We start from the raw sequence: 17,517 nt of genomic DNA on the forward strand, positions 1-17,517 counted from the left end.
ATAGATAGATAGATAGATAGATAGATAGATAGATAGATAGATAGATAGATAGATAGATAGCACTTTTGAAACATTTGGTATGACTTTGAAAAGAACATCTCGTTGCATCGAAATAAATAATCTACTCTCAAAATAGGGATATGTGAGGAAACATTTTGCATGTTCATTTGTCTGCGCGGGTGTGCGTCTTTGCTAAAAGTGAATAATGGCGATGACATTGTTGTGAAGACGAGGTGAAAGCAACCTATTATATGTCAGTCTGCCTCTGCCTCCCCCTCCTGGTGCCCCGATAGGGCTCTTCTCATTCAGACCTGTTTTGGAGTAATGCCACAGATGGTGATGAGCCTGTGTAATCCCCGTAGATTTCCATGGTTTATAAACAGCAAGACAAGCAGCAGGTCCCGCCGATCTGAACAAACACTTCCAAATCAGGAGGTGTTTATCATGCCTGTTTGGGGTGGAGGTTGTAATTATTGCAAACAAGAGCAAACATGCAAAGAGAAATGGATTTCACAGATCTAATTGATTGTGGGAGAAGCAGGAAACGTGGCTGCTGTAAAGCCAGACTCCCACCCATTCCCCATCAGGTGATTGTATGAGAGTTTAAAATTTATCATATTTTTACAGCACCTGAAGTATTTTCAATTTTAAATGAGGCGCAATCAGAGTGAGCAGTTCAAAGTTAATTTCCCGTGGCTGAATCCACGGGAAAGAAATATGACTAAATACGGCATTTTATAACGGTGTAAAGCAGTGGTGTTGTTCAAGGTTTTATTTAAAGCAGAGACGACACATATTTCCTTTATCTTTTTACATAAGTTATTGTACATTGTCCTATGTTTATACGGGATCTCTATCTTAAAGTGTCGCAATATTTCTTGTTAAGTCGATGAACATCTCGTGAGCATTCACCTGATGAGGATGCAATTGAAAATGCCCCAACTTAAATGATTTGCTTGGCAGAATTTTGGGTTTCCATAAGGAACTTTTTATGGTGACAGAGTGGCGAACAAGACAGGAATGTGTAAGCGCCGCAGAAAGCATTGCTATGAAGGCTAAGAGCCTTCATAACTCTTATCAGGGGGTACGTTGGACTGCATTATTATAACAGTGTAATGCTGACACTAGCAACTGGGGAGTAGGTAAATGTGCTGTACACCATGCATATTTGAAGCACTGTCCAAAGATTCAAAGAAGGTTAAGAAATCAGAAAAAAGAAAGATCTGTTTTTTTTGTATGTGTGTGGTTTTCTCTCTTCCCTCCCAGTATTTGCTACAGAACATCTAGGCAAGGTCATGGAAGTCTGGCTAACTAATTAAGCAAATCTTCTATTTTTTATTTTTTTTCCGAAGGAGTGTATCCATTTCAATTGGGAAAGTCCTCTTTGTTTGTCTGAAGCACTTCAAGAATGAGTTTGCCAGTATTTAGAATGATTTACCGACAGACTTTGTTTGACTGAGAGGTCATTTCCTTCTGTTTATGAAATGATGAACACAGCAAAGTGGTAAGCTAAAAATAACGCTAAAATGACTATCTTTAATTTAGACATGGATTTATTGTGTGTTGATATAATGTCCTAGCCTTTCTTTTGACATCGCTAGCATCTTCCTTCTACATATGTTAGCAGTGTGTGGTCATTTAGCTCCTTAAGGAAGTAACCGTACTGCGCGTCTTGAATAATATTATTACACAAACTATTCAGCATTATTTTGCCGTTCTTGTCTTGGGAAACAGATGATCCAAATGCAGTCAGTGACGATTCTGTGCCGACAAATAATCGTATCTCTGCTCTCAGACTACAAAAATTGCCAAACGGCGGTGAGTTGAATGTTCTGTTACCTGGATGCGAGTGACGTGCCTCATTTGTGTTTAAAGAGACGCCGTCAAAACAAGTTGCTGTCAGACACACCTCAGAACAGGGGTTAGAGGAGGGGCCTGTGGAGCTGCACCAAAGCAGTTCCACTTTATACAGACCACAACTAAAAGATTTAAATGGGAAAAATAAGGTTTTAAAAGCATGCTATGTTCACTTTAAATTAAAGTTGTCAGCTTAAAAAACTGAAACATATGTTAAAGGTCTATAAGCATACTGTTTCTTGAAGTAATAATACCAGAGGGATTTTTTTTAAATGCTTGTTTTGTTTCTGTTGCTTTACTGTGGAACAATGGTGTGAAAATAACTAATCTGACAGTTGTACACGTGATGTTGAAAAAAATCTGCATATTCTTTCTGTGAAGTGCTTTGAAAAAGGATATATGTTAAGCACCCTTTTGTTTTTGTGTTTCACCTTGTTTTAATGCAACCAGAGAGTTGTCTAAAATTAGCAGCGCGGTTTGAGAAACAGCAGGTACGGCGCACCGTGCTAATAGACTCTGGAGGTGAATTGGCCATTAACTGAAACGGCTAATTCACCTCTAAACCAGATGTCTTTGTAAAAGTGGAAAAGAGTGGAACTGTAAATACAACACCGAGAGATGTGTTGAGAGATATATTTAAAGTGTTTGTGCAACTGCTTAGAACGCAACCCTGACAGCAACTGGATTAAACTGATGCTCATGCTGATCATGAGCATGAGCATCAAATATCAATAACATAAAATAATTTGAGGTTTTCTAAAACTAAATGTAGAAGCTGAATTGATCACATGAAGATTAACCCATTGCATTTACTAGTGATTCTCAAATAAGTGTTACCACTTACTGCATATAGTATATTACAAAAGGATTAATTTAAAAAAAATGCTAGTTTGTCACATTTTGTCAGGTGTCAGCAAAACAAACTTCAACATGCTGGGATTTTACTGTACATCATGGAACACAAAGAATCGTGTCATTTTGATGGAAGTATGTTCTGTATAACAGTGTCCCAGTCAAAGTCCAGACCTAAAGACCAGACAAGAGACACATTCCAAAAGTCGTGCACGTATATTTACTGTTAAACCTCACATCCTTTCCTTTCCACTTCAGTTAGTGGGAACATTGTGTTGACCTATTAAATATTGTAACATCTAACATTACAACATATAAAGTATTTCAAGGGGTGTGGAAATGTTTTAAAAATTAAAAGGGTTCTGTATCTTCCATTTGCAGATCAAAGCAAAGTGCAGAAAAATCTTCAAACGAACAAGTGAATCATGCTGTTTTTGTTTGTCTTTTTTGAGCAATACCATAAAACTTAGCCCACAAAAAACATGAGGGTACTTTCAAACCCGAGTTAGGTGAAGAAAGTTGAAGCTCAGTCGACTTTTAATAGTTGATTGGTATATTTTCCTTGAGCTAAAATATCATTATAAACATTTGGATTTTTGTGCTTCCACTAGCCTGAATGTGTTTCCTTTCATACCATCACTTATTTATTTCAGTTTATTTCACTTTGATGTGAGCAATGCTTGTAATTGCATGTACCTCAGTCATCATGTTTCCTTGATGAAAATTTTATCTGTATATAAATTATGCATTAGTAATGCATAATGTATTGATGGAATTCCACTTTTTCTACAAAACAGGACTTTTTAAAGTTTATTTTCTTAATTTAAATTTCTCTTGGTGGTAACCAAATGTCTGATGCTTGTGTTTTGCAAGCTGAAGGAGCCCCATTTTAAAAACATCATTACAACATTTGCAAATACTAATGATCACAATGATACATTTTTAACAGACCTCAATTTTATGGAGGTCTTTAGGGGGTTTTGCAGTGAGTGCATTGGTCATTTGCTTAAAACCTTAGATGGGCAGAGGAACTCCTAAAATACTCACAGCCATTATGTCTAGAAAAAAACTATAGGAGCAGAGGAAGTTTATGGCTGTAATATGATCAAATAAAATATAGGCAAAGTCCAACAGGTATTAATACTTTTCGAGGCGCTTTATGTATCTGTTTTTGCTGTTAAAAAAAAAAGACACTGAAATTGAATGATTAAGCTTTTCGAGATTTATTGTTTACTGTGAAACATAATTGTGAAGGTGTAAAATCATAATTTAATTTTCTGAAAAAAGTTTCACTGGTGACTACATTGTTGCAGCATTAATGTCTTTCACCGTCATTCGAATGCTTGGGAGTAAAATAAAAGCAACAAAGGGGGGGTGAACATACAGTTAAGCAAAAAAATATTTTAAAAATGTAACAAAATGAATTAAAACTATAATTTTAGGTGTTTTTATTCCATTGCTAACTGTGCTTTTGAAATAATTGTGTGAGAAGTAAAGTTTCATCTGTGTTTATCTTTGCTTCACAACCGAGTACATCTCCCACCATTTTTATTGGCATGCCTTAAAAGCCCACAAATAAATAAATTCTATTTTTTCAGTTCCATAATCTGACAGAATGAGAAGGTAAGTGAGGCTTTCTTTACGTTTTTATTTTGCTTTGTCGTTAGGATAGTGGTGTGACTGAGAACTTTACTTTAGTATGTCAATACTTCCTGTATCCCTGGTCAGTCACCATGACGTAAGAACTGATTTCTCATAGTCATTCTTTAAAATTAGAAAAAACATGAGAACTTGCTTTTCATTAAGGCAGATAGATGCATGTTAGTCTTCTCGAGTTGGGGAAAGGGCCACAGGAAAATACATGCTCTCCTATGTCCATATATCTACTCAGATCAATAAGTCAGCAGTTTAAAACAACTGGAACTACGAGAAACTGGGCTAGAAAAAGATTTGCCACTAAACACTGGAGTAGGACAGTAGAGGAAGTTAAACAAAACAAAACAAAACAAAAAAATCCCCAAAGCTTACTGTTAGACAACTGGAGCAAAGATGTGCATCTTGGTGGTGACAGTATGTTCACAACAACAACACATACACTTCAGATTTTTGTAGTGTTTGAGAGGTAAAGCAGAGAGGAAAAAGTATAATATCAATACCGAGATGTACTCAGTGGAAAGGGGATGTAGAGGCAGAAGCTGGCACATTCAGAAGATTGGCAGCAGGGAACAGATGGTCAGGAGGAGAAAGGAAACATGACCAGGATGTGTAGTTATGCAAAGATAAGCAAAGGAGGTGCAGGGAGTGCTGATGAGCTCTGAGACACTGGCATCCTAATTCTCCGTATAATAGAGCTTTACAAGTATCAAAACTTCTGGTAGGAGCAGGCAGCAAAAGACGTTTCAGAGTGTCCCAAGTTATATCTGTTCCGTTAGATAGCAGATGTTGCAACATTCTTTTTTTTAATTTTTTTTAATCTTGATTCTTGGAGCTGTTTGGGCTTCACATATTTTAAATTCACACTGATCTAGATTCTACATATATGACTCTGATACAAGCAACAGGGACAGCTTACACACCCCTCCTAAAATAACAGGTTTTTGCGACATGAAAATTACCCCATGATAAATCATATAAAAACCTTTCCCATCTTTAGTGGGACACAAATATTCTATGCACTTCATCTGAAAGACAAACTCATTTCCTTATTCCTAATCCTGTCTTGGAAGCACCTTTTGCTTCTCACTTCAGCTTTTAATCCATCCATTATAATGAATGTGATCAACCCAATGTAAGGCTGCCCTGGAGGAATTTGCATGCCATTTCCTTGTTAGGATTTAGCTAGAGCCTTAATTTGCAGATATTTTGCAAATCTCAGAACGTTCTCACTGTACAAAGGTATCAGTCAAGAGAAGGATCTAAATAATTATGCACAAGACCATGACATATGAAACAAAATTTGAGCTTTTTAAGCCATAATTCTAGTATGTTTGCCGAAACCTTTGCGCCTTACCAAAAGTACAGTATATCCATGGTGAAACATTGTACAGTTTGTATCATGCACTGTGGTTACTTCTCTTCAGATAAAACTGGGGTCTTTATTGGAAACTGGGTCACACTCCAAGTTAATTATGCTAATTTCTGACCCAATCTTCCCCTTCCAACAATCTTAAGGATGCTCAGATTGTCATGATGGCTCTGAAGATAAACTTAGGAGTGACCTAGTCTGACAGGATAGACATTGGGACCACTCCAACCTCAAATCAGGGATATCCAACATGTTGGCGTGATGTCCCAGCCTGTGTGGTGCTGCAAGTTGAAACGAGCATGCTGCCTGACAAAAGAGACGTAGAGCCAGTCAGAAAGTGAGTTGACGGAAACACAGAGGGGAATCCAAAATACAAAAGACAAAACAACATTCAATGCACAGCAGAAAGTCTGGTGAACGTTGGCAAAATCTTCTTGCATTGTTTTGTTCAGTTAAAAAATAGCCCACAAACTATTGCCTCTTCCTCGTCTGCCATGTTTTATTTTGAGAGGTTTAGCAGGACTTCTGACATCTGAATGTTTGTGAGTGAAGTCTGTTCACGTGTGGTGTGTTGTCTTTGCCCTGTGGCTGTACATCACACACTGTAGGACCACTGTAGGAGTTTTTGTAGACAAGATCAGGTCAAAAATTGCTCAGACTTTGAAAATCAACCAACAATTTTTAAGTCCTGCCATTTGAACCACAGGCTTAAGGTGGAAGATGAAGAGTGGTTTCATGTCAGCAACACACTGTGTCTGAGCATACGTCCAATTCAGCCAAAGAACTAAACACTGAAATATTAGAGTTTTCAAAGGCCGAGCCAGAGTCCAAACTAAGTCAAAAAGAAGATCTGTTGGTTCACATGAAGAGGCCAAAGAACACAGAATGCTTAGATATATATTTTTTTTAAAGTATTAGTGGAAAAAGTTTTGAATGTTTTACCTCCCAAATCTCTGTTGTTTTAACCTCTGTGGGCACATTCTCAAGATCCACACTAAGTCAGCGTTGCAGCTTAGAAATGTTGACCTGATTCAGTGTGTTGCACTGATGTTGCTGTTTGAAGAGACGCGCTACATTCTTCCAGCATGTAGAAGCATGAGCATTTGTGGTTGAATCCTCAGTTCAAAGTAAATGCTGAACAGCTGCACACTAATGATGTTGCTTTATTAAAACTCAAAATGAATCCTGCTTACTGCAGAACTGACCGGCGTGCTAACAAATCTGAGACTTGGGGGGCTTCAAATCTCTGTTTTAATCTTATGCAATTCCATAACTAAGTGGTTCTGGCCCTGATAATTGGCGAGTGAAAAATCCACCACGGGCAGCTAAATCCTAAAATCAGTCCATTTTCCATGCAGTGGTCTGTGAGAACACCAGCTGCCGGAGCGCCATCATCTGCGCGAGCCCCAGCACAAAGCACTTCACTCGGCGTAGGGTGCGGGGTTCTGTTAGTGTCGGTACGGATGGGGAGATGGAGGAGGGAGATTGAATATGCATTTACGCTGGTCCCAAAGGGATGGCGCGTGTCCTTGAAAGCATCCTTTTGTTTGTGAAGTTAAAAACAAAAAGGCCAACGTTGGTTCCGTCTTTGCAGCTCTTTGCTTCCAGCGCCGTGCTGTGAAGATGCAGTCATTACCTCAGATCTTCCCTGACCTAAAGATGACTCATCCTTCAGCAGAAGCCTCAGTAGATAATAAAATACATCTTGATTGTGTTATCAAGAATATTTAGCTTTTCATTTGAAGTTGCTGAGTCAGGGTAAATGTGAGAAAAATGTCACTGCAATGTGAACCTTACTCATATCCTTGTAAACATTTCTCCAGATTATGACGCTGCAGCGTTTCTCCATCACCAGAAAAACTGTGGCATGAACATCTGGTAAAATGGATAGTCAACTTAGTCTGTACCACTGATTATACTTTCAATAAGTAAATAATTAATTTCTTCATATATTGTGGATTTAGATGCTGGTAAAAAATGTTCATTTACTCAACTATACTTTGATCTGTTTTAAACGGTCCAGTTCAAAACTAATTTGAATGTAGAACCTAGATGTCCTCAAGCCAGTTTAAATCTTTCTGGACAAAGTTTTCATGCAATGCAAGTTTGCTTCTATGCGATGCAGCATTCCAAATTTGAAACAAGTGCTTACATTAGAGCCTTTACATCTGAATATAGAGCAAATCTCAAAAGTGTACACATCGCTGACAAAATACCAGGTTTTTGCTCTGAACAAAGCTGAGTCTATTGTGAATCACAATTTTACCATCCTTAAAATGAAAGCTATAAAAAAAGGAAAATAAGTTACATAATCTGCTAATAAATAGAACTATACATGAACTTGGATTCACAATGCTGATGCACTTTTGGATACTTTGGTATTCAACCTTTCTGTCCTTTAAGCCTCTTTAAAAATATGAGATTCTGAGAATTTAAGTTTAAATTCCTTTCTGCATTGACTTTGCTTTTTCTCCTGGTTCATGCTTGGGTTCTGCCTGGATAGATGGATGTCTTCACTGTCCTGTGGAACAAATTATATTGTGGATTTGTATTTTTATTTTTTCTTGATCGATACCTTTGAACATTAAGGTCCTTTGGGTCTTTTGAAACGTCTACACAAACTAACTGAAGCTGAAGGAGAGCTTTATTTCTAGTTAATCAGATGCTCTACAGGTGATGTTAGTTGTGTGCCAAAGAACACAAAATGCTCAAAAGGTGCTTCGACAAAGAATTAATTTAAACCAAGGCATACTTGATCAATCTAATTATTGCCTGTTTTAAAAAAAAAAATCCCACCATTTTTCTCACCAACAGATTTGTTGTTGTTGCTATATCGGCACAAGATGCTTGTTATATTAAATGTGGAAAATAAAACTTGTCGTTTTAACAGAATCAACTACACCAACCAACTGTGGCCTTTGAAAAACAAACAATATAGAAAAATACACATTTCCATTCAGATCTGTCTCTATTAAATTCTATGGCTTTCCATCTTCTGCATTGTTGTTCATTTTCTTTAACTTCTTTTGTTCTGATTTTGTATTCATTTGTTCATTTCCCATTTGCTCTCTGTCTTGTATCCTGGGAAGAAGAATGAAGTCCAACCTAAGTTCCACAGGGTGAGGGGTGAAAAACAGGTCAACAGTCCATCACAGAGACAAATGAGACAATCATGCTCACTCGCACTGACACCTTTAATCAATTTGGAAGCCCCATTTAACCTAACCTGCTTGTTTTAGGACTGAGGGGAAAACTGTTGGGAGGACATGCAAATTTCACACAAAGAGGTCCCTACTAAGACTTAAAATGGAAACATTCTTCCTGTCAGGCAATTTGCAGAACACCATTCATACACAAGGTAATTGCTTCACTGGGAAATAAAGGAACAGATATTAAAAAAAATCTAATTAAAAAGCAGAAAGGCATGAAAGTTGCAAAGACACACCAAAACTCAGAAATGTTGAAATACTGATCAATAGCAAATAATTGTCCAATAAATTATTTAAAAAGCTTATAAGGTCAACTTTGACCTTTAGATGACATGTTTTAGTAAGCAGCTACTGCATGATCTTAGTCCTGATTTAATGAAGCCACATCTCATGTATTTTGGTGCTATGCACAGCTAAAGGGAGCAAATAAACTGAATGCTGCCTGTGCTGGTTCAGTCCTGGTCCTAGGAACACTAGGAACAGATTGTCAACCTCAGGGGGATTCATGGTTCATTCCTGACAAGTAACTCTCAGATCTATTTAGGCCTAAGGCCATTCAGTGCTTAATAGACCAGTGAGGTTTTAAAATATCCTTTTACAAACAGGAAGCCGGTGCAGTGATATAAAGACTGATGTGATGCGATCCCTTATCCTGGTGTTGATCTGGACTCCACATCTTAGATGAGCAGCCACTGGTTCTTTGGACAGTTTTACTGACATATTTGACTTTGTTTTTTTTCTTACTTTTTTACAGACACATAAAGATACCACTACAAAAATCAAGCAGCTAAAAATAAATGCATGCCACAGTCTTTTGTGTCCTTTTTTGAAGGAAAACCCTTTAATCTGCCAATGTTTAAAGAAGGAAAGAAGACTGATTTATACAGGATCTCCTGTTGCGATCCTAGATCTCAGTTACAAGAAACCAAAGTCTATTTAGGAATAGACTTTGCAAGGTTGTCAAAATTCAGATATCAACTCATGTCAGCACCTGCATTTCTTGCATTCCTGTGGTTTTAATCTTACCTGAAGCTGACTGAGCGCTGATCTCTCATCTTGCAACTTTAGAACTTGGGGGGAACTTGTACTACTTTTAAATAAAAGTAGTACAAGAAGCAAAAGTAAATTTTGTTTGATCAATTCATAACTGCCAAATAACTCAGTGTCCACCATTTAAGATCTGAACCAATCAAGCACAGCACCAGACAATTCCACCTAATTCACAATCAATATTTTATAATCAATCCTCTCAAAAGCAGGATTGTGTCAGGATATTGTGTTGTTTGAGTTTGTTTTGGGTATGTTAATATTTGTGTTCTTTTTATTAATTCTGCCTTGTTTCTATTTTTACTTCAGTTCCTTTTTAGTGATTCTAGTTATGTGTATTTGTTGTGTCTAGTCCTTTTTCTTAGATACTCTAGTTTTCATTGTTTATGCCTAGTTATTTTGTTAGATTAATTTCCTAGCCCCCATGTGCTCTCCCTTACTTCCTGTGTCACTTCTCTCTCTCTCTCCTCAGACTGTCTTCTGTTTTCTCCCCAGTTAGCTCATCAGCCCAGGTCTTTACTTCAGCATACAACCTCCCAGCACCTCATTCTCAGTCAGTCCTTGCTAGTTCCTCCTGTCTCTCCCCTGTTTTACATCGTGTGGTCCCTGTACATTCTTGCTGGGTTTTTTTTTCCTCTCTGTGGATGTTTTTTTGTCCTGTCCTGTAAGTTTGTATTTTCATTAAATCTTCAAATTGCATGAAGAGTTGTGTTGCACCTCCCATGGATCCATTACAACCTCCACACATCTTAACAGATTGAGATCTAGTCGTGTCAACACAGAAGCCCATCTATATTTACCTATTAGAATTGTTTTAAGGTTTTATTGACTCTGTGTTTATTCGAGAGTATTTATACAGGAAAGTAGGTAATAAGAGAAGGGGCAAGACATGCGGCAAAGGTCACCAGGCCGGGAATCGAACCTGTGACATCTGCACCGACGACTAAGGCACCCCTAACCTATTAGAATTTAAATCATGTAATTTACTCTGATGAAACAGAAAGGTACATAAATGTTTGGCAGAAATATTACAGGTATAAAGTGATATAAAGTTAAGTTTCCTTAACTGTTTAAATGACATAAATGCAAAAAGCTGCATGGCTGTGGGTTACTCTTCAGCTTGTTGGCAATGCAGCATTTATTAGGTGAGACAACTGTCAAGATGAAACCAGTATATTTTCACTTTTATTGGAAAATAGTAGCCACAACATACTATACACCTCTGGACAAGATGTCTGGGTGATTATTTCTAATTTAACCATATATACAGAAATGTTCATACAGTCCTGACTTGCAGTGTCCCATGAATAAAGCAATAAACAGATGAAATTGTATTCCCACTTGCCATCAATAACAAGTATTGCTCCTGGGGTAAGAAAAAAAAATCCAAGAAGCATATAACACTCTGAGCACACTGTCCAATTTCAGACTTTACAAAGCTTGAGAGAGCAGCTGTTATTTCCCAGAGGAACACTGACAAGAAAAAAAAGAAAGAAACATATGTACGTGTCTGACACATTGAATTATAAAATTCTATTTACAAAAATTTTGAATGGCTTTTTTTTTTCACTGCAGTGCAGCAGTTAGTTGACAAAAAGTTATCAAACTGTGTCCCAATGCAATGTTTTACGGACAATCATTTATCTAGAAAATTCTGTCACAAATGTAAAATGCATTGAGCGGAGTGTGTCTGGAATAACTGCTTAAATCAGTGAGGTGGTTAAAATCCTATCGCTGATGGATTAATGCATATTAATGAGTCGCCCTTGCTTTGCCTTTTGTCTCACAGTTTGTTTTGATTTCTTTTGTGCTTTTTGGATGCTTATTCTGAAATAACTTGAAGCCTTTTCAAATTGTTTTGTGTCACAACAGGTAGTTGGGATTCTGATGTGCGGCTTGTAACCTCATTAAATCTGGTCGTGCACATGACGGAGCATTCCAAATTACACAAAGAAAGGAACAGAATGTGAGAAAAGACCCACAGATATATGCGAAAAGAGAACGTGCTCCCCTGCATCACAGATCTGTGTCAGCACCCCGAGCTTTTCTGCTGAACACAGATAGTCAATAAATTCCCGGTGCTAAGAAGGTGCATGAGTTGAATTCTACTCTCAAAGATCTAATGAAATGACGAGAAACTGACCTTCAGGACACATGGGATTGATTCTTAACCCCCATCCTCTTGGTAATTGGCTCTGTATAGTTCTGCTTCGAATTATAAGTGAGTTGTAAAGAGAATGTATGTCACACAAGAGCACTCAGTCCTTCAAGGTTTACAGTTCAGAAAGGCATCAATAGCTCCACCGGGAGTAGAGATGTGCATATAGTTCCAAGTTTAAAAAGACTAAAATGCAGCCTCAGCACATCTCAGTAAAAGGTTCCCTTTCGGATCGTTCTGATTAAAAGTATAATTGATTACAACATGAAAATATACTGCGTTCATTTCTTTTTTGTTGATGAAGATTAGTGGTCCGACCGATTGTTTAAATGATGAATTTTGCATCTGCTGTTTTTCCTACTGAGAGAGAAGCCAAGGCTGTAAAAGACCCTGACTACATTTTCAGCCCCACATCTTTTCTCAGGCGGTTTGCGCAGGTCAGCGATTTGATTTGAAGTGGGAGTGGCATGGAGGACCACTGAGAAAAACTGAACCAAATTTGCCAAGCAGAATGTTAAACCATGTGTAAAATCCTTGCGATCGGCTTAGCGAACGATCCCTGGCTGAAGCTGCCATTTCCCCTTCTCACCTCTGTCTTTGAGAATGGCCACACTCATTTCTCTGTGCCTCGTGGGAACCCTTTGAAAGAAAGGAGGATGTCCAGGAGCCCATTTACCTCCCCTGTGTATGTGCAGTCATTCCTGACATGCACCCAGACTCGGGGTTACCATCTCTGGAAAGCAACTGTCTTTTCACACAACATGAGCAGGTCTTTCCATCATCACCATGTGCTGTCCCTTTCATTCCTCTACAAACACATGATATACAGTAATGTATCAGTTTGGTTAAATCAAGTTACTTGTGTTGATTTTTGGCTTATTTGCTGTTTTGGATCTGAAAGAGTTAATTTAATAGTGCCTTGTAAAAATGTTCACAACCTGTTCCCATCTACTGCCACATTCCAACCACAAACCTAAATGGATTTTATAAGGATATTATGTGTTAGACTAGCACAAAGGAGCACACAGTAGTGAAAGGAAAATTATATACTTAATTTTTTTCTCTCTAAATTGTAATGAAATGTGTTAAACCGTCTTTACTTTGATAGCTTTAAACAAATCCATTGAAATCAGTTGCATTCATCAGAAAATTGGAAATAGTACAGCATGATGGCTTATGTAGCAAGCAGGGCTGAATTTACAAGGATATGGAATCCTGGACTGGAGACTTTTGGTGCCCTGTCCACTAAGAAAAAAAATATTTACAATACATTAATAGATAGTCCTATACATCATCAGATTTGAATTGATGCATAGTGGGTTTAGTACATTCATTAGCCAATAACTCTGTTGTCACAGAGAAATCAACTAAAACCTCATAATTTTCAAATACTTGAATATTGTTTATAATCATAAAAATCTTAAAATATTAATCCAGCTCACCAAATTTTGGCCTAGGGGTTTTAGCTAAAGTAAATCTATGCAAAACAGGCATTCATTAAAAAAAATAAAATAATTTAAAAAAAAAAAATCTTTGCTCCCGATATCCTTTCAAAAAATCAGGGCCCTGGGTCCTGTAAGCAATCGGGAGCAGGTAGTACCACAAGGTTGTCTATTTAAACTGAGAAAGGAGAGCATTGACCAGAGATGGATGGAGATATTGACCATAAGCATATGGTCAGAGCGAATGGGATGGTTTAGATCACAGATCGCTTGCTTTTTAGAATGACTCAGTCAAAGTTCAAACTAAGATCCAATTGAGCAGATGTGGCTGGATTTGAAAAATCACCAAGAAAAATACACGACATCTAATCTTTAGATTTTGGAAAGTTGGTAGAGGAAAAAAACAACAACACAAAACAAGCTGCAAAAGAAGGCTGTACAAGAAGAGTAGGCTGCGTTTTTCAGATTTTTGGAAAAAACGTTTCCATAATTTCACAATCCTGAGTTAAACACTGCCACAAGACGCTGCAATTATGATCATGATAGAACTCATCCCGTTGAACTCATATGATCTTACTATTCATGTATTAATTAATGAATTTATTTAGTGAAGAAGACATTCAGCTACATATTTCTGCAGAAGCTTTTAGAAATCATGGCACTGATCACATTTTTTTTTTTTTTTTTCGCAAAACAATAATCTAAAAAAAAAATCGATCACCCGTTCGAAACTGATATAACAAAGTAACCGTGTACTCTGTGAAATTGTTTACCGGAGATCCGAAGTATGTCTAGGTGTTTTTCATTGGCGAAGCGTCTTCATTAGTCAAAAGGCGTGGGCGGGACTCTAGCTCTCTGCAGCGAGTCAAAGTGAAAGCAATAAAGGGAAGCAGGAGCTGCACTTTGCCGACGAGCATCTCTGCCGTCCTGCTTCACCACAGTCATCACTGCCCCCTCTGATCAGCGAAAACACACAGGGACTCCTGCAAAAACGGCAGAGTTCGTCAATGTAACTCGGGTCAGTCAGAAACTGCGCCGTTCAGCTGGATAAGTCCAATCTTGGCAGAAGAGAGGGAAAAAAAAATTAAAAAGAGAGAGTGGAGTGTTGGCGTAAAATTGTGCAGGAAAAGAGAAGAATATGATGCTCAAGCAGCACTTGATCTTCATCCTCTACAGCCTCTGCGCGAGCGTCTTTAAAGGTGAGCCCTCTTGGACGGTTGTTGTGCAGACGGGCGTGGTGTGCGGGGAGGTGGAGGCTGCGTGGAGTGTAAAAGATCATTTGTGTTTTGTGACACGTGAGGGCAAGTTGTTTTATTCAGCGCAAACACAAGAAAAGGGAGAGTTGGCTCGCCTTTTAAAACGGCGCAGCTTCGGCTGCAGCAGTGCACGGCTGCCGCTGTCTGCCGTCAGTGTGCTGGAATGCCTGGAAGTTGAATTGTGCGGCGCAGTGAGGAGCAGAATGCGGCTACACAAGTTTCCGTATCGGAGGGGGGGTGACAACTTGCATGTCGCCTCAGTGACCGATAAAAGCTGCGGATTAGTTCACTGAAGCCTTCTGTGTCTGTGCTCATTCAGCTGGGCATGTGTCTTCTGAAACTGATACAGGATGCAGGAGAGGTGGCTGGTGTCTGTTTGCTGAGTCCGGTGTCATTGAGTAGATATTTACAACCACAGGCTGCGCTTAGGTTCATTTCATGGGATTTAGCAAATCTATTTTAAAGATAAAGATGCACACACACAAAAAAAGTCCTCTATGCATTTCGTTGGGTTTTATATTGTGGTCACTGTTTAAAGTGCAGCCTATGCATGTGCATCTCCAACAGTGACGGTAACACATTTTAGGACCAGCATCGTGCACTGCTCTGCTGCCGGAGACGCAGGTGAGGTTGCGTGACTTGAAGCCAGTTGCAGCTCGGTTTAGACGTCGCCTCATGACAATAGTCGTTCTCCCCGCAGACCGTCCCGCTCCTGGACATGCTTGCGCAGCCACCGCCCTATAGGCGACCAGCCTTCTGAACCCCCCCTCCAGAAGAGCTGCTGCTGGTGCCATCAAAGTGTTCCATATGACAAATGACCAGATTAATCTGCCTTCCTCTTTTAATAATAATAAAAATCCATAAGACATTAATGACATTGTCAATGCAGATTTAGTGTAAGGTATTGTATAATGAAAGTGATTAGAGGAATGTTACATAAAGCATAAATGATTTATAATTCCACTCAGAATCACTGTTCCACTTATTTGATCCTGAGAAACCAAAAGTTGATAACCTGCAGGATCTCTGTTTACTCGGAAGTCCTGCATATTTATTTTTTTTAAATTACATTGAATTATGGAATTAACATAATGTAAGTTTTAGATTTTCAGAAGAGTCCCGGCACATGGCCAGGGGCACCAGAACGTTTTCAAAAGGGCGTTCAGATTGGACAGCTGACAAGGTGGCCCCACAAAACCAAGTTGTTTTTTATGCTGTCAAACAGGGATGAATATTCAAAAGTTGAGCTATGTAAGACAAAACAAATAAATACATAGATTAACTAATCATCAAAATGTTGCAACTCACCGACACTTTTACTTTCTTTTAACTCTTTCCTACACATTTGTAAAATATTAAGCGTAAAACAGTGTTTGATCAAGGGAGGCGGCAGTCCTGAAGGGGTAGGCATTGCCCCCCTTTCCATCCACACCATCTCTAATTTGGCACACATGTATATGCCTAGCATTAGTCCCAGTTTAGCTTAAATGCTTGAGAGTGGATTGGCAATAAGTCAGAGTCTCGATCGACCAGATTGCTGTTAAAAATCACAAAATATTTATATAATTTGCCTTAATGAATGCTCTGTTTTTGGATAGTTGCTGTCAGCAAGTCTTGCCTCATCTAACAGAGCTGTCCAACTTGAAATGCCATCATCTGTTATGCACAGCTGTGACCCGAAAAGACATCCAACCACATCCACAGCCAGAGCTTGCCTAGAGACATGCCCCTTTTGGAGAGGATTATGGTTTGAGTTAAATAACCTTGGATGATTTATTAACCTCAAAATGTTCTCATAACTTCTAACTGAAAATGCTGTCTGTCGGTCTGTCTGTCTCTCTGTTCGTCCGCCCAGTCTGGAGTAAAAATAATGCATGTTCTTGTTTTGCCCAGTGCACAGACAAATCAAATGTACCGCAGTTTGGCTTCTGAGAAATCTTTAAACAAGTGAACTACATTATAAAACTAGTCACTAAAATGCATTTTGAAAATTACAATCACCTGTTTAGTTCTTCTCTAGTAACGCGATCACCTCACGGAGATCTTGAGTGCAACAAACAAATGATAGTGCAAAATGTCTGCACAGACAATGTGATCTGTGATTACTGACATGATGAAAACGTAAAGCACCCATGTCCTGGAGTTTGGTGCAAAAGTAGAGGAATACGAATACGGGCCTTACATATTAGTTCAGCGAAATCCCATGATATGCTGGGAGTAGCAATACTGTATATGGTGAAAGGAATTAAGGATCCACTGACTTTAACTTATGTCAACAACACTATCATTTCGAGAGTATGATTAATAATACATGAACATTACTATAGTCTTCAAGGCTTATATCAAAGAGGTTTCTCAGCAGTGTAAAGACCAGTGAGTGCAGCCGATGCAGCAGGTAAAAAGAGAAGGGATCATTTTAGTTTTTTGTCAGATAGAGTGAAAGATCTGTGTTGTAGTTTTCAAAGCTCAACAGATAATAAAAACCGTGCTATTCATTCTTCATAGCTGAGAAAAATGATGGCTATTAAATACGCAGACTAATTTAATTTAAAATAAGCCCCATTTGTGGGACTGATTTTTGTCACCCTTACAGTGTAGCTGGTGCTTTACGTGAATAGCCTTTACCAATCCCACTTGGGGTTTTGTTAGCCTCATCCTTAACCTTTCATCC

At 38.5% G+C, this 17,517-nt stretch overlaps 1 protein-coding gene and 1 long non-coding RNA gene across 4 annotated transcripts in view; both read left to right on the top strand.

The window, feature by feature from the left end:
* Window positions 1-12,762, top strand: part of LOC107838232 (uncharacterized) — a 25,449-nt gene extending 12,687 nt beyond the window's left edge. Inside the window, exon 3 of the long non-coding RNA XR_001664300.1 lies at window positions 12,751-12,762. This is a non-coding gene — a long non-coding RNA (uncharacterized LOC107838232). The remainder of the gene's footprint in view (window positions 1-12,750) is intronic.
* Window positions 12,763-14,317: 1,555 nt separating this feature from the next.
* Window positions 14,318-17,517, top strand: part of cadm2b (cell adhesion molecule 2b) — a 156,111-nt gene continuing 152,911 nt past the window's right edge. The window contains exon 1 of one of the 3 annotated variants that reach the window (XM_016679963.1): window positions 14,318-14,789. In XM_016679963.1, the coding sequence (XP_016535449.1) occupies window positions 14,729-14,789 (61 nt within the window). In that variant the 5' untranslated portion in view covers window positions 14,318-14,728. The remainder of the gene's footprint in view (window positions 14,790-17,517) is intronic. The other 2 variants (XM_007568604.2, XM_007568606.2) reach the window with 2 other exon arrangements.

This window comes from Poecilia formosa, unplaced genomic scaffold, assembly GCF_000485575.1.
Source record: "Poecilia formosa unplaced genomic scaffold, Poecilia_formosa-5.1.2 Scaffold228, whole genome shotgun sequence".
Taxonomy (NCBI): domain Eukaryota; kingdom Metazoa; phylum Chordata; class Actinopteri; order Cyprinodontiformes; family Poeciliidae; genus Poecilia; species Poecilia formosa.